The sequence below is a fragment of the Leishmania infantum genome, chromosome 24 (genome assembly GCF_000002875.2).
Source record: "Leishmania infantum JPCM5 genome chromosome 24".
In the NCBI taxonomy this organism is placed as follows: domain Eukaryota; phylum Euglenozoa; class Kinetoplastea; order Trypanosomatida; family Trypanosomatidae; genus Leishmania; species Leishmania infantum.
This window is the reverse complement of record NC_009408.2, coordinates 263048-278157: the sequence shown is the minus strand read 5'-3', so window position 1 is coordinate 278157 and position 15110 is coordinate 263048. Positions and strand designations below refer to the sequence as shown.

Genomic DNA, 15110 nt, shown 5'->3' with positions numbered 1-15110 from the left:
CAGAGGCGCGCAGAAGAAGGCACTGCACGTAACCATGCGTTCATGGAAGGGGCCGATAGGGGGAGGTGAGGCCGGGGTGCGGGGCAGGAAGAGGAGAGGAGGGCCTATAGGTAGCATTGAGCGACAGATGCGCGTGCACACAGCAGATACAACTACACAGTAACACACAGCACATATACACGCATGCAAGCAGCGGCACCGCCTTCGCTCAGCGCTACAGTCGCACGGTGCAGACGTCTAGCCGCCGTCCTTCACAGAAGGCTGACGTCCAGCTCTGCCGGGTAGTGCGGCACCCACTGAGATGTCTTTATGGCCGCCAGAATGGCATCCTTCTCGCGCGGCAGGTCCTTGTTTCCGTCGATGCCGAGGCGCTGCGCCTCCATGATAACCTCGGTGGCGATGTGGGCAGAGATGTTATGGATGTCTTCCAGCGGCGGGTACAGCTGCTCCACCTCCATCTGCTCCGGGGTCGTGAGTAGGTTCAGGCACGCCGAGGCAGCCACCAGGAGGTCGTCCGGGATGTAGGATGGCTGGACCAGCGCGCAGCCGAGGCCGACGCCTGGGAAGACGTACAGGTTGTTGCCCTGCGACGGCTTGATGGTCTTGCCGTTGATGGTGGAGGCCGGAAAGGGGCTGCCGGAGGCGATAATAGCTGCACCGTTGGTCCAGCGGTACGCATCATCCGGCATAACCTCCGACTTGCTCGTGGGATTCGACAGCGGAAAGATGATCGGGCGGGCAGCGTTGGCGGCGACGCTCTTCACTATAGCCTCCGTGAACACAGGACCGACACCGCCCAGGCCAAGCAGGGCCGTCGGCTTCACGAACTGCACGACGTCCTCGAGCGACTTCAGGTTCTGGCTGTCCTCGGCCGAGATGTCCTTGCGCGACAGCAGTACCTTGTGCGCCGCCAGCTTGTCACCACGGGTGTCACTCACCAAGCCCTTCGTGTCGACCAGGTAGAACGTCTTCAACACCTCAGCAATGTCCACGTTGTACATGCGAGAGGCCAGCTGGGCGATGTTTTTCGCCACACCGACAGCGGCAGAGCCGGCGCCGAAGACGACGATGCGCTGTTCCAGCGGGCCAAGGCCGGACTTCTTGACAGCGTTCAGAAAACCAGCAGCTATGACGGCGCCGGTGCCCTGGATATCGTCGTTGAAGCAGCGGTACTTCTTTTGGTAGCGCTCCAGCATGTCGAAGCAGTGGTTGTTGCTGAAGTCCTCGAACTGCACGACAGCGGAGGGCCAGGTGTCCTTCACAGCTTCCATGAACTCGTCCAGCAGGCTGTAGAACTGATCGTCATCGAGGCGCTTCTCGCGGGTGCCGAGGTACTCGCGATCGTTCAGATACCGTTCCGTGTTTGTGCCAACGTCCATGACGACCGGCAGCACGCGGCTCGGATGCAGGCCGGCGCCGGCGACGTACAGGGAGCACTTGCCGATGCTGATGCCGATGCCGTTGGCGCCGAGGTCGCCCAGGCCGAGAATGCGGGAGCCATCGGTGATAACGATGACGTCGACGTTGTCGTACAGAGACTCTTTCATCACCTCAGAGAAGTGACCCTTGAGGTACTTGCTCAAATACATTCCGCGCTCACGCACCCAGTAGTTGCTGAAGTTCTGGCAGGCCTCGCCGACGGTCGGCGTGTAGATGATGGGGAGCAGTTCCTCGATGTGGGTGAGCACGAGGGCGTAGTAAAGCGTCGTGTTCGTGGCATGGATGCTGACCAGGTGGTGGTAGCGGTTGATGGGCTTGTCGTAGCGGCACAGCTGCATCCAGGCACGCTCAATCTGCATCTCGAGGGTCTCGACGGTGGGCGGCAGGGCACCAAGAATGCCAAGCTTCTTACGCTGCTCTGTCGTAAAGGCGGTGCCGCGGTTCAGGTAGCGGTTCGTCAGGACATGTGCACAGTGCGAGTGCACATGCGACGCCGTCTTGCTCTGCAGATCGTTTTGGAGGGACATTCTAGTTGGCGCTTCGCAGTAACCGTGTGTGCGGGGGCAGAGGGAGGAGGGGAGAGGCGGTGGAGGAATGAAGGGGGGAGGGGCTGTGGGCGCGAGTAATGCTTGATGAGTCCGCACGCGAGTCGAAATGAGATGTTTGTGTTGGTTGCGGTGAATGGCGGAGACGCATATGAAAGTAAAGCGGTGGGGTGGGGTGGGAGGGAGTGAGTTTGAGAGTCAGTGTGGAAAGCAGGGAGGAGGGGGGCGGCCCGCTTCTTTCGCTCTGGGGACGGCGGGGATGGCCCATAAGGGAAAGGAGAGGAGGGATGCGGCAAGTCGAACGAACAGGCTTCTCTCTCCCTGCCTCTGCTTGCCTGTCTTCCACAACGCGTGCGCTTCAACGTGTGCATTCTCTGCCACACACAACATGTGTTCAACTCCAGTCTACCTGCCCCCCCCCCCCGCCGGCCCTGTCACAAGGGCCCCCATCCGCGTGGCGCGAAGCAGCGTGGGGCGGGCGTGGGGAGAAATCGGGGTCAAATACGTTGGCACGTTGCCCATCACACGGGTGATACAAACACGTTCACAATCGCGCGTCTCTCCGACGCAACGCCATGCATAACCTGACGGCCAACATCAGCAGCGATCAATTCGCCCTGACCTCCCCCTGCGCCGTGGGCACATGACCCTGCCACCTCCAGAGATGGTGGGGGCGGCTTGGCTACCCCCTACCCTCTAAACACACGCGCAGTGCCGTCAATAAAGAAAAAAGAAAGTGAAGCGACGCGCCGCGGGAGGCGAGCGGGGGGGGGCGAGACCGCGCATACATGTAAACGCTGTGGGGGACGATGCGCGTTGCAAGCTGCACCGTGCACCGCGTTGTGCATGGAGGGTCTGCAAGGCATGAGGAGGAGGAAAGAGTGAGAGATGCTCAGGAGGCGTGCACAAATGATGGCGCGCGAGAAGATAGGATCGAGAGAAGCACAAGCTAACAACAAAGAAAAAGAAAGAAGCAAAAAGAGCGAAACTACGCGCTGCGCACCACTTCTGAAGGACAAACACGCGCACGCCTGTCCACTCACAGCAGACATCCTTGTCGACGGTATCTGCGTCGACCACCACTGGACAGAAAAGAGGGACTTCATGGAGCTAATCACTGACCTCTTCGGACGATTCGAGCTCCGCCTCTTCCTCGTCATCGTCGTCGTCGATCACCTCGATCTCCATCTCGCTCTCCTGCTGCTGGATGGCGGCTTGACTGGCACACGTGATCGTCTCCTCGTCCTCCTCGAAGGCGGGCTTCTCGACCTTCACGCAGGTCGACACGACGGGCCCGGCCATCTTGGTGTTATCGCGCTCGTCAGCGAACAGAAAGGAGAGAAGCGATGGCGCGTGCTTCGCCACGGCGCGGGTAACGCTGTCAAGGTTGAACGAGGCAACGGCGCTGATGTGGCGCCACGCCTTCAACTCATCCATGCGTGGCCCACTCTTTTTCTTTGGCTGACCCACCTTGCGGAACTGCATCTTGAGCTCCTCTGCCTGCTTGCCGCGGCTGCCGCGGCCGCTCGCGGCCAAGGACTCGGCGGCCTCGCAGGATGTGCACCCCAGCAGGTCGTGGGTGTCGCACAGCGTGTCGGCCTTGTATTTGAAGAGGGACTTGAGCTCCTCCAGCGTGAAGTGCTGCTTTGAATCCTCCTGCATGTCCACCACGTTCGCCGACAAGCCTTGCTTGCTCACTTGCCGCTGGTAGATTTTCTCTTCGATGGTGCCGGTGCTGAGCAGGCGATAGATGAAGACGCGCTTCTTCTGGCCATCGCGCCACACGCGGCCCATTGCCTGTGCATCGTTTGCGGGGTTCCAGTCAGGGTCGAAGAGGATCAGCCGGTTCGCACCGATCAGGTTCAGCCCGACACCGCCGGCCTTCGAGGAGAGCAGAAACACGATCTCCTGCGAGCCGGGCACGTTGAAGTAGTCCACTAGCTGCTGGCGCTTCTTGATGGGCGTGCTGCCATCAAGCTGGAAGTACGCGATCTGCTTCGAGTTACACAGCGCTGCAATGATGTCAAGTGTTTGCGTGAAGTTCGACACAATGACGAGCTTGTCGCGCTCGCCGTTTCGCTTCAGCTCGTCGAGCACGAGGGAGACGAAGTGCATCTTACTGCCGCAGTCTACGCTCAAGCTACCCGGCTTAAACCCCTTCGGTAGCACAGAGAGGGGGATGCCTCGCGATTCACCTGCAGCGCTGCTGCGGCCGCGACGGCGGCCAGCCTGCTGCTGCTGCGCCAACGCACCTGCCGAGTTGCCAATCTGATGAGACAGGTGCACCGCGTCGTGGAAGAGATCCATGTGATTGCACAGCTTCCGCAGGGCGGAAATGAGCACCAGCGGCGTGCACTCCGCAGACTCGACCACGTCGGCCAGCTTCTGATAGGCGAGTTCCTGCTTCTCTCCCAGTCGCACGAAGACGGTAACGTCCACCTTGGGCGGCAGGTAGGACTCATTGATGGACTGCGTGCGGCGAAGGATAAAGCGCTGCGTCAGCACCGAGAGGTAATGCGCGCGATCTCGGCCAAGAGATTTGAGGTGGTCTGGGCATCCCGGGTCGCGGCCAAGGGAGACGGGCTCTTCGAAGACGCGTGCGAAGAGGTCGCGGTTGCCGAGGATACCGGGGTTGACGAAGTTGACCATGGCGTGGAACTCGGACAGGTCATTCTGGATGGGGGTGCCGGAGAGGATGATGCGGTTGCGCGTTGGCAGCATGTCCACCGCCTTTGTCGTCTTCACCTCCGCGTTCTTGAGGCGGTGACCCTCGTCGCAGACGACCAGTTCGACAGAGCGCAGCCCCGAGAGGCGGTCGATATACTTGCGCAGTTGGTCGTACGAGATGACCAGGACGTCGCCATCGCCGTCGAAGCGGGAGATAATGCGGTCTCCCTTCGGAGTCGACTCGGAGATGGCGAAATGCCTCACTGCCCCTTCGCCCAGCCACTTGTCAAACTCGTTGCACCAGTTTTTCACTAGCGAGGACGGCGTCACGACGAGGCACTTGCGGGCCGTCGGCTGGCCGTGCTTGCCTTGCTTCAAACAGGTGTAGATGGTGGCCACCGTCTGGATCGTCTTACCCAAGCCCATCTCATCGGCCAGGATGGCGCCGTGGTAGCCGAGCATGCGCTCGCCCGTGATGCAGTCGAAGAGAAACTTTACGCCAATGATTTGGTGCGGCCGCAGCTTGTCGCCAATGATCGGGTCCACAACGACGGAGACTTGCCGACGGCCGTGCACGTCGCGCTTGTAGTCGGCGCGGAACAGCACCACCGCCTTCTCGCGGTCCGGATCGTGCAGCGGGTGCAGGTCATCCATGATGATGCCATTCTTGCCCATCTTTGGACGCCCGGCTACGGGGACGACGAAGCCCGTCTCCCCATCCTTGGGGCGACGGCGGAAAAGGATGGAGGCGAAGGCGCTACAGTTGCTGAGCGAGTTGCCGAAGCTCATCCCGGGCTTCCGCGCCTTCGCCTCCTCGGCGGCCGCGGCCTCGGCCTTGGCCTTGGCCTTGTCTTCCTTCACGCGGAGGTCGTGCTCGGAGCGCAAGAAGAACTCGCCGCTGCGGAACGCCTCCTCGGTGAGCGCTGTGATGAGCAGCACACTTTTTGTTCCCACCTTCAAGACGCTGCCCGCCTTCGCACTGTCCACTTCCTCCTGCTTGATCGGGTAACCAGGGTCGGGCCGGTTGCCATACTGACGCCCCACGCGGTCGTACATCATAACCCCCAGCAACTCCGTATCGATGATGACGATGCCGACAGATTCATGCCGCGTCGCGCCGTCCGTCTCGACCTGGAAGTACAGCTTGCCATAGGGGCTGACGGGGTAGCGGCTCACCACCTTGTCCGCTGGGATAGCGTCCTCGTTCGCGGCGGCGGCGGTCTCGTGGCCCTCGCTGGCTGCCGCTGCAGTGCCATCTTCGGCAGCCTCCGGCGCACCAGGAGCCGTCTTCACGCCTCCAGTGCCGGCCTCCACCTTGAGCAGCTTTGCGGTGCCGCCTCCCTGGCTTCCGCTGTCCTCAGAGTCCGCTTCCGTCTTCCCTCGCGCTGCCGCGGCAGCTTGGAGGGCCCGCGCGGCCACCGCCTGGGCGGCGGACTCCGGCTGGTGGTAGTCTATCTGGCTGCGCCGTGCCAGCCGGTAAGCCACAAGGTCGTTGTGTGCCGTGCTGCCCGCGCTGTGGGGGGTGACGGTGGGGTACATCACCTCGCGCCGAGCGCCAGTGGAGGTGATACAGGTCACACTCGGGCCAGGCAGATCCACGGTGTCGTCACCGATGTTGCTGGCATCCCCTGAGCCGGGTGCCTTGAAGCTGCCTTTGCTGAGGGCCCGCCAACCGGTCATGAAGCGCGGCACAGCGGCAGCCACGGTGGCAGGCAGTAGTGGGCGCGTCCTGGGCTTGCGCTCCGCCGGCTTACCCTCACCACTCGTTGTGGGAGGGCGGAACGTGCCGTTGGCAACGCCGCTGCCTGCCGCTGACTTGCGCATCGCCGCGTTGAATTTCGCTCAGCGACACGAACACCCCCTTCCCAAAAGAAGGCGAGAAGATGTAGATGGAAAGGTAGAAGGGATTGTGGTGGTGGGGCAACTCTGTCCTTTGTTCTGCCACACTCGCGGTGTGTCGGCGTGTGTGTCTGTGAAGCGGGCAGGGGTGATGATGCAGCGCTCGCCAGGACTGTCCGCACGGGGAGAGCAGGAGAGGACGAGGGCGACAAGGAAAGGGAGGAGAGGGCGAAGGTGTAAACGACGACAACGACAGATTAGGCGGAACAACCGGGGGAGAGGGGAGGGAGTTGAACCACGGAAAGGGGTAGTGTGACGCTGTGATACTGACAAGGCAAGCAGAGAGAACGTGTATGTATGTGTGTATGCACGCGCACAGAGGCACACGATGTGGAGGAAGGCCCAAGAAGCAAGGGGAGAGAAAGAGGCAGGAAGGGCGGTTGGTCGGCCGGTGGGGACGGCAGGAAGGAAGGAATGAGAAGCACAAGAGCAGCGGTTCTAGGCATGTATGCCATGCTATGTGGAGGTGTATGCGGATCTGCGGGTAGTGTGAGTGTGTTGATGCCCCCCCCCCCCCTACTTGGAAATGTGCAACTGCCCCTATGTGTGTGTGTGTGTGACCGAGTACTGGAGCACTCAGCCACAGGGGGAGACGGGGGTGATGGATGTCTGATGCCCGTCTGCCAGCTGTGTGCCGTGGTTGGTATTGCCACGCTGTGTGCAGATGCATCTATGTGCGAACTCTAAAAGATACGTGCCTCTGTGTGAGGCGTGCACCACCGCTCCGCTTCTGGTGACGTTGATTTGCAGAGTATCTATGCGTAATGCATTCATGTATGTAGAGGCCCGAGATGAGGCAGAGGCACGCGGTAGGGCGCGGTGCGGCGTGAGAGAGAAACTGTATAGGTCCAGCCCGCATAGACGGCGTGCGCGCACTTGTGGGATTCGCGCTCGCGCGGTTCGGGCGTGCTTCTGGGGAGCAAAGGAAAAGCTGAGGAATGCTTGAGACTCAGCGAATCACTGACACGCCGATGGTCGCGGAGAGGTGTGACGAGGGCCCCCTTCCTGCTTTCTCGGCGCACACAACGCCGCTGTAAGAGAGAGGAAGACAGAAAGAAGGGCAGACGGCGAGGCATGCGCGCGCGGTCGCGTGCAGCCGCGCACCATACTGATGCCCTCAATGTACAAATAAGTGACAGGTGAGAGAGGATGCAGAAGCGTAGAAGGTAAAGAGAGCGACCCGCGGTTGTTTGTGCACACGCACGCACACACACAAGCAGGCGCCGTGGCTGAGCAGCTCCGCGAATAGGACGCTGCTCGACGATGCGAAACACACAAGCGCTGCCGTTGTCGCAGAGGGAGCGGAGATGGTGGCGGCGGGAAGGAGGCCGCCATCTTCGACAGCGCCGCGAAACATCATAGACTGTCGAACGTCGGGTGGGGAGACGCCTTGGGCGGGAGGACCAGTGAGCAGAGCGGCGTGGAGGTGGGGCGAAGGCCCCGGAGTTCGGGTCATGCCGACTTGCTTTGGAGGGTCGGTTTGTGCGTCGAGTGGTCTGGTAGCTGCCGATAAGCGGTTTTATCGGGGTGGGTGGGCTGGAGGAGGGGCCGATGAAGTGGACGCGTGGAAGAGAGCCACGCGAGGCAGAGCCCACACATTTGGCTACTTCAGGTAACCTGAGGCACCAAGTCTTCAACTCTTTCCTTTGTGTTTCTTGGTGTTGCCGTTGCTCGATTTCACGCGAATTCGCTCACTGTGTGGTGTGGCCTTCGAGGGTGTGTGCGTGCGCTCGTGTTTGTGTGTCTGTGTGTGCACAGCATTGAGAGGGTATTAATGAGGGAGCTCGGCATCAGCCAGCGAGCGCACGCCCCCTCCCCTCGCCGGCAATGGAAATGGGCAAGCGTACAAGATGGTGAGCAGGAATGAGGGCTTCACCGGACGCACCGTGCGCGCGTGTGTGCGTCTTCCAATGCCTTTACAGCTCCCTCCCGCTCTCTTGCGTCTTTCGTCTTGTTTGTCGCCTGTACAGCTCATCCACGCGCACCGTATGTATGCGTTATCCGCCGTGCTACGACCAGACTCTATACACCGTTGCTTGCTGCGTGGCGGCTGCTCTGAGAGGCGCGCCATGGCACATCATCCTGCTCTCTTGCTCGAGTACAATGCCAACGACCACCATCCCCATCAGCACCGCAGCCGCTTGCCTGTCATGAGGCCTGCTTCACCTTTTTGGCCTCGCTGCGCATCTTCTTCTGCAGCTCTTTGCGGTCCATGAGAAGCGTTACGAAGGTGCGGATAGTGTCATCCATGGCGCGTCTCTCGGCACCCGACTTGGTGCCAGCCAGCTCCACAGCGGCGGCGAGGCAGGGGTAGCGCTTGGAAAAGTCGTACACGGCCAGTCGGTAGCGCATGTCTTCCATAGACCGCTGCTTCTCTGCCAGCTCCCTGATGAGGTCCTTCTTTTCGGCAGAGAGGGCCGCCACCTTTTCCTGCACTTCTGTGAGCTCCGCAGTGGTGGCGGCGAGCTGTGCCTCCAGGCGAGACTGCAGCACTCTATGAATCTCAATCTCTTCCGCCTTCAGCGCCGGATCGGCGAGGGCGGCAACCGCCGCGGCGTAGGCGTCCGCTGGGCTTGGGTGGGACGCCATCATCGCGCACGCGGTGTCCACGTCCGCCTCTGTTATGCCGACGTCCGTCTGCGTGTGCAGAAAGTGCCCACGCATGCGCTCGTCCACGTCTAGCTGCATGTCATCAATCGCAAACCATCGCCCGCCGATCGCCTCTGGGTGATCTGTGATGTGCGTGTGCAGCCAGCGGTACACCTCGTCCACTCGATCTCGGACGAGGCGCTGCTCAGACGGGTCATCGGCATAGTAGGTCACTGAGCTCACCAGCACCGTCCCGTTTGGCGTTTTCTCCGACACGACAGGGATGCCGTCGCCGGCCTCTTTCTGCATGAACGTGTTCAGCCGGTCCACCATGGCAGGGTGGTTGCGCCAGGTTGAGGACAGCACAAGCGTCACCTTGTCGCGTCCCCCGAGGGCGGCGATCAGCCGCTTGAGGGTCTGCGCACACCTGCCGCTAAGGTCGCCACCGCCGAAGGTGAACTTCGGGACCGGCAGGAGAACGCCGTCAATATCGAGGAAAACCACATAACGGTCGCAGAGGCCGGCGTCGATGGACATGACCGGGACAGAGGGGGGGGCATAGAAAGGACACACAAGGTAGACGCGTGGGGGTTCTCTTGCGCTGCCACTAGGAAATGCAGTGCGATAGAAACTGTGTCGAAGCACTCGCTACCCGCCACTGCAGGTTTGCTAAGCTCGCTTAGACCTGTGACATGTAGGAGAGAAAAAGAGGGGTGGAGAATGGACATGGGCGCACACCCTCCCCGTCGCAGAGGATGCGACTGGCCGACACATACAACCGTTTGACGTTCCTCGCTGGTGAGGAGGGCATTAGGCATAGGAGGGCATGGTACACATACACATGCACGCACACACGCACGCACGCTTACATCGAACGTCCGCCGAGTGTCTTTCTGAGCTTCTGTGTTAGTCCATCGACACAGAGAAATAGGAGCGCCACGGCACCACCCCTCCTTCCCTCCCCACCACTACACTCCGGCATACGCGTATTAAGTGCCATGCCCTTGCATATTTATACATATTTATACACACACATATATATATATATACGCCTATGTGCCATGGCGACGGGTCTTCGCCTTCGTGAGCCTGGTCGGGGACAGCGCGGCCCTCCCACATCCCTGAGACTATCTTCCTCGGTTCTTCTCGAATATGATAGCGAGCCGGACGACAGAGGGTGCCAAACCGGAGGGTGGGGTGGGGTGAGGGGAGGCAGAGGACCGGGGCGAGGAGTGGGTGCGCTCGACATCAAAGACCGTAAAACATAAACAGAAAACACATACGAGGGCGTTAGCAGTGATTGAAGCACCCGCTGTGGGTTTGGGAAGAGGGGTATGAGCGGTCTTGTAGGGTTGGTGCAGTGGCGGCAGACGGAGAGCCGCTCGACCGTCCCCTGCTCGCGCAGCTTCCATCCTTTACATTGCTCCCCTCGTCCACCTCTACAGTACGGCTCTCGTCACGCTTGCCCGCCCTCCCACGGTGGAATACGCGTGCGTTCCCCGCAGCCTTACCGGGATGCAAACACACACTGAAGAACACCACACACGAAACCAATAGAAACGAAGGAAGAGGGTGGGCTGGGTGGTGGTGGGGCTCTGATGTATTGTGGCTTTGCACCGCGTTCCTCCCTTGCACGTCCAGAGGATGGGTGCAAGACATTCATCCATCCACACACGCATGCACTGAGGCACGTGCGCTGTGCGGAGGGCCTCTCTAACATCTACGCACGCTGCTACTTTATGAAGCGTTTCAGAACTTCTGCGTCGCGTAAGTTCAAAAAGTCGGCGTCCGTTGGCAGCGGCGGTGGTGTGCGGCTGCGCTTCTTTGGCTGCACCGTCTCCCTTGCGCGTAGGCCGCCATGCGGCAGCGCGGCGTCCCTACTGCTCCGCCTGCCAAGCTCGCGGTGATTCGGTGACCTTGAGGATAGTACGCTGCTGGCGCTGCGACGGGAGAAGCCATCCTTACCCTGTCCCTCCACTTCGCTGCAGTCCGTCTTAGCAGCCACCATGCCCGTCTCCTTACGTGTCTTGTGGGCCACGGACGCGGTACGCGGCGTGCTTCTTATCAGCCTTGGCAGCCACAAGACAGGCAACACCGAAGAGACGCCACCGCTGCTACTTCTCTCCGCCACCGGCCCGCAGTCGTTCGAGTACGTTTTGCACAGCAGATGCGGCGCCCCACGATGGCACTCGGGCATCTCAGGTGGCGGGTTCGTGGCGCTTGCGACCTTGCGCACCACATTCTGCGCATCCACGTGGCTGTCACCTGCCCCGTGGTTCGTGGGAGACTTTACTGCGCTGATGTCGCACGTGGCACGAGCCGCGTTCCAGGCTTCCGAGGCGAAGAGCGGCTCGACACGCGGCGGACGATGCTGTCGCCGTTCCTCGTCTGCTGTGAGTTGGCAGCCAGTGGCACAGCGCGGGGTCGCCGGAGATGATGGCTTGTGCTGCGTGCGCGCGCTGCAACTCCCTCTGCACTTTGCCGAGGCCGCGGCGGCACCTGCGTTGCTGCCGCCACCACCACCGCTGAGCGCGTGCAAGGCCATGCGGAACGCCGAGAAGACACGGCGTCCCGTAGACACCATCGGGGCACGCGGGCGAGGGGCGAGCAGCATGAACAGCTCAATGGCGTCCCGGATGGCCAAGTCGCGCCGCATGCAGATGAGCCGGCGCTCGTGCAGCTCCATCATGGACACGGCCCGCAGTGCCACCATGCGCACGTACAGATACTCAAACTGGAGATGGTGCACCCAGTTCACGTAGCACACCAGCTGCGTGGCAAAGAAGCATTCAACGAGTCGATCGGCAGCACTCTCTGATGGGCTGGTGCAGTAGAGTTGAAAGAGGAGGTGGACCTCCGGCACGGTGATGCCCGTCGCTGGTGCTTGCTCCGCCACCCATGGCGATGCGTAAGCGTGTGTGCACACATAACCCAGTCTACACACCGCCATCGACGGCAGCCACGCCGCCTTGCAGGCCGTCATGAAGGCAGTCAAGACGCTGCGCTGGTACTCCGCCAGCAGGGCATGGCTGAGCTGCAGAGTCGAGCGCCAGCCGACTTCCCGTGGGCAAACCGGCTCTTCCGCCTGCACATGCGATGAGAGCGTTGCAAGGTCATCGTTGCACCGCAGCAGAGTCGCACTCGGCTTCACAGCAGAGTCGGTGCTGCTCAAGCACGTGCCTGGAAGCCCTGCGGCAGCCACGACATCCTCGGCGGGCAGACGGTGGTGCAGCTGCTCTGCCTCCTGCGTACTCTCTTCGAGCGGCCTTGTCATATTCCGTGAGGCAGAGATGCCACGGCTGTTATCCTCTTCATCAGTGTCGCAGTAGGGCGTCAAGCGGCGGGTTTGATGGCTCTCCAGTGTGCTGCCGCCATCCGAGAAGCCGTAGCTGCTACTGGGGCCCCGCCCACTCGACGGCGATACGCGCTTGCGAGAGTCAGGCCGGCCGGCTGGGGAGAAGAAGCTACTGATGGCGTTGACGCTCTCCTGCAACGACGGAGAGGCGCTCTGCAGCCGACGCGGTAGTGCTTCTCGCACCACGTCCGGCGTGTGAGGCCCCGCGACGCACATACAACCTTCATCACCATCACCTGGCCCCCCTCTCTGCCAGAGAGCTGGGTCGGCTGTATCCGAGTGGCGCAATGGCGTTGCGTTCGCAGTGCTCTCCTTACGGTTATTCGGATACGGCGGGATCGGTGGTGGGATGGGGCTGCCGCCGCTGCTCCTAAACGATGTTGTCGCTGCCGCATTAGAGAGCTCCTCCGTCGCGTTGAGGACAGCGCTTGCTCGAGGGAGAACGGGCAGCACCGCAGGCGGTGGCGAGTGCTCGAGCGATGCGTTCACCTGACCTTGCTCGCGGACCACCACCGCCGTCGTTGGCGCATTGAGACACCCACATGCGTCGGCGACGGCGCCATCCTTGCCACCAAAGCCGCTGCCCTCCTCGCCCTTTTCTTGGAGCGTGGCGATCGTACTCACGGCGTGCAGTGTGCGCGGTGGGGTGACACATGACCCCGTCTCTTCGTGGGGTACCCGGTCCCGCGCATGCGACTGAATGAAGTTCTTTCGTTCCCCATGTGTGTCAGTGCCGTTCCCATCGTTGCCGGCTTCAATGACTGTCTCGTTGGGCGTCCTCGCGCCCTGCCACCGCGGCTTCGAGGAGCGGAAGAAGCGCACCTGCATTGGCAGGTGTGGTGTTTCGGGAACGCATGCGAGAGAACAGGCGGTGCCGGCATCGTTTATGTTCACAGCGGTGCCGGCGCCCGGCTGTTGCCCAAAGGCGTTCTTTGCAGAAGCTGCAGGAGTCGTTGTGGCATAACGTATCACACCGACGCTCGGAGCCATATCACCGGCGTGCTCATCTGATGGAGCTGAAGAGAGAAGTAAGGAACCCGACAGTAACGCGGCTCGCTCTGGTGCTGGCACGTGCGACGAGTCGCGCGTCTGCACTGCGCAGACGCCATCCTCAGCGTGCTCCAGAGGCGAAGTGGGCCGTACTACAGACGACTCTGCGGAGTGCTGTTGCCCTCGAGGCTCCTTCCGAGTGGGCGTGCATGCCTCCGTCTTCTGGAGCGCCGCCACGACCGCTGGTGCACACGGTGCAGATCTCCCATCCTCGTCAGGACTCTGCGACGGTCGCCCCGGGGTGGATATGAGGTAGGCGGTGCCTATGTCGGAGACGTTGCCCTCCCCCTCATTCGCGTCCTTGTATCCGCCAGCACTGAAAACGCGGCTCGAGGCGAACGGTGCTGCTGACTCGACGGTAGCCTTCTTGACCGACCGCCCGCACTGCTTCTTCTTGCTCTTGCTGACGCTGCTGCTCGGTGACTTGGGCTGTGCTGCCTGGGCGCGCGATGGTGGCAAGGCGTTGTCCGCAAAGACGTTGCGGTGGCCGACCAGCAACCAATGGCGCACCGGTGCATCCCCACGTACGTTCCTTGTAGGCGTCCGCGCCTGCTGTGTGTTGGGCATCGCGCGTGACCCGTGCACTCTAGCCTTTCCACTTTCACCGTCCATGATGAACTTCACTCACGAGTTCGAGAGAGACAGAGGAATAGAGAGCGCGCAACGCGTCGGATGTGCCCAGTAGTAACTCAGTCTGATAAAGCGGCTCCGTTTCTGCATGCAACGTAATGTATCTGTGCGCATGTAACCCTCGTTGCTGTTGTGTTGGTGTTGCCTCGAGCGGCAGCAACGACTCTGCGGCTTCACTCGTGGCCGGCGGGAAAAAGAAAAGAGACGAGCAGCGAAAGAGGAAGCGAAGAAGGTGCGTGTGTGTGTGTGCGCGCCTTTCTCTCCCTGTCCGCATGTATCTTATCCGTGAAGCGAACAAGAACGGAGAGGAGGAGGACGGAATACCCATGAATGGCCACCACCACCACCACACATCGACACAGAGGCAGACAGGCAGGAAGGCAGGGAAGTAGGGAGAGGCGAAATGTAACGAGAGATCTATGTATGTGTGTGTGTGTGTGTGTCTATTGTCTATGGCGTGTACAAAGACGGTGCAGGTTTGGGATGGCTGGCGAACAGAAGCCGAGAGAGATGCAAGAGTAAGAGCGTCCAAGATGAAGAGAATGGCTGAGGCACTGAAGACGGAAGTTGCTGCAGGAGAGCCGGAGTGGACAGGCAGTGCAGAGCACCGACGGCCTTCTTCTCGTCGTCTGTTTGCCGTGTGCTGAGGCGAACGTGTGGTGGATAATACGTGTGCGCGTGCCCAGTGAGGAAGGTGTGTGTGTGTGTGCGGTTCTGGTGGAGGCGATGCCAACTCGGAGGCATCCATGCATGGCAAGAGAGAAACAGAAGCAAGATCGTGTGTAGCCCTGTGCCACTAAAGTACTCATCACACCAGCAACAGCCACAACTCTGCACACTATTGGTAGCACGCCTCTTACATCACGGATTCTTAATAGACACACGTGTGCTCATGTGGGCGAGATGCTGCAGTTTCGGCCCCCTCCTTACCCCCG

The 15110-nt window shown here is 61.1% G+C and overlaps 4 protein-coding genes across 4 annotated transcripts; all 4 read right to left on the bottom strand.

The window, feature by feature from the left end:
- Nucleotides 1–251: 251 nt before the first annotated feature.
- Nucleotides 252–1967, bottom strand: LINJ_24_0780 (malic enzyme; the record flags this gene model as incomplete). Its single annotated transcript, XM_001465869.1, has 1 exon — nt 252–1967. The coding sequence occupies one exon, from the start codon at nt 1965–1967 to the stop codon at nt 252–254; it is 1716 nt and encodes a 571-aa protein (XP_001465906.1).
- Nucleotides 1968–3095: 1128 nt separating this feature from the next.
- On the bottom strand, nt 3096–6476 carry LINJ_24_0770 (putative DNA repair and recombination protein RAD54; the record flags this gene model as incomplete). The annotated part of the gene is made up of 1 exon (XM_001465868.1): nt 3096–6476. One exon carries the CDS (start codon nt 6474–6476, stop codon nt 3096–3098), a length of 3381 nt encoding a protein of 1126 aa, XP_001465905.1.
- Nucleotides 6477–8699: 2223 nt separating this feature from the next.
- Nucleotides 8700–9677, bottom strand: LINJ_24_0760 (conserved hypothetical protein; the record flags this gene model as incomplete). The annotated part of the gene is made up of 1 exon (XM_001465867.1): nt 8700–9677. One exon carries the CDS (start codon nt 9675–9677, stop codon nt 8700–8702), a length of 978 nt encoding a protein of 325 aa, XP_001465904.1.
- A 1195-nt stretch (nt 9678–10872) lies between these two features.
- On the bottom strand, nt 10873–14112 carry LINJ_24_0750 (conserved hypothetical protein; the record flags this gene model as incomplete). The annotated part of the gene is made up of 1 exon (XM_001465866.1): nt 10873–14112. One exon carries the CDS (start codon nt 14110–14112, stop codon nt 10873–10875), a length of 3240 nt encoding a protein of 1079 aa, XP_001465903.1.
- Nucleotides 14113–15110: the final 998 nt, after the last annotated feature.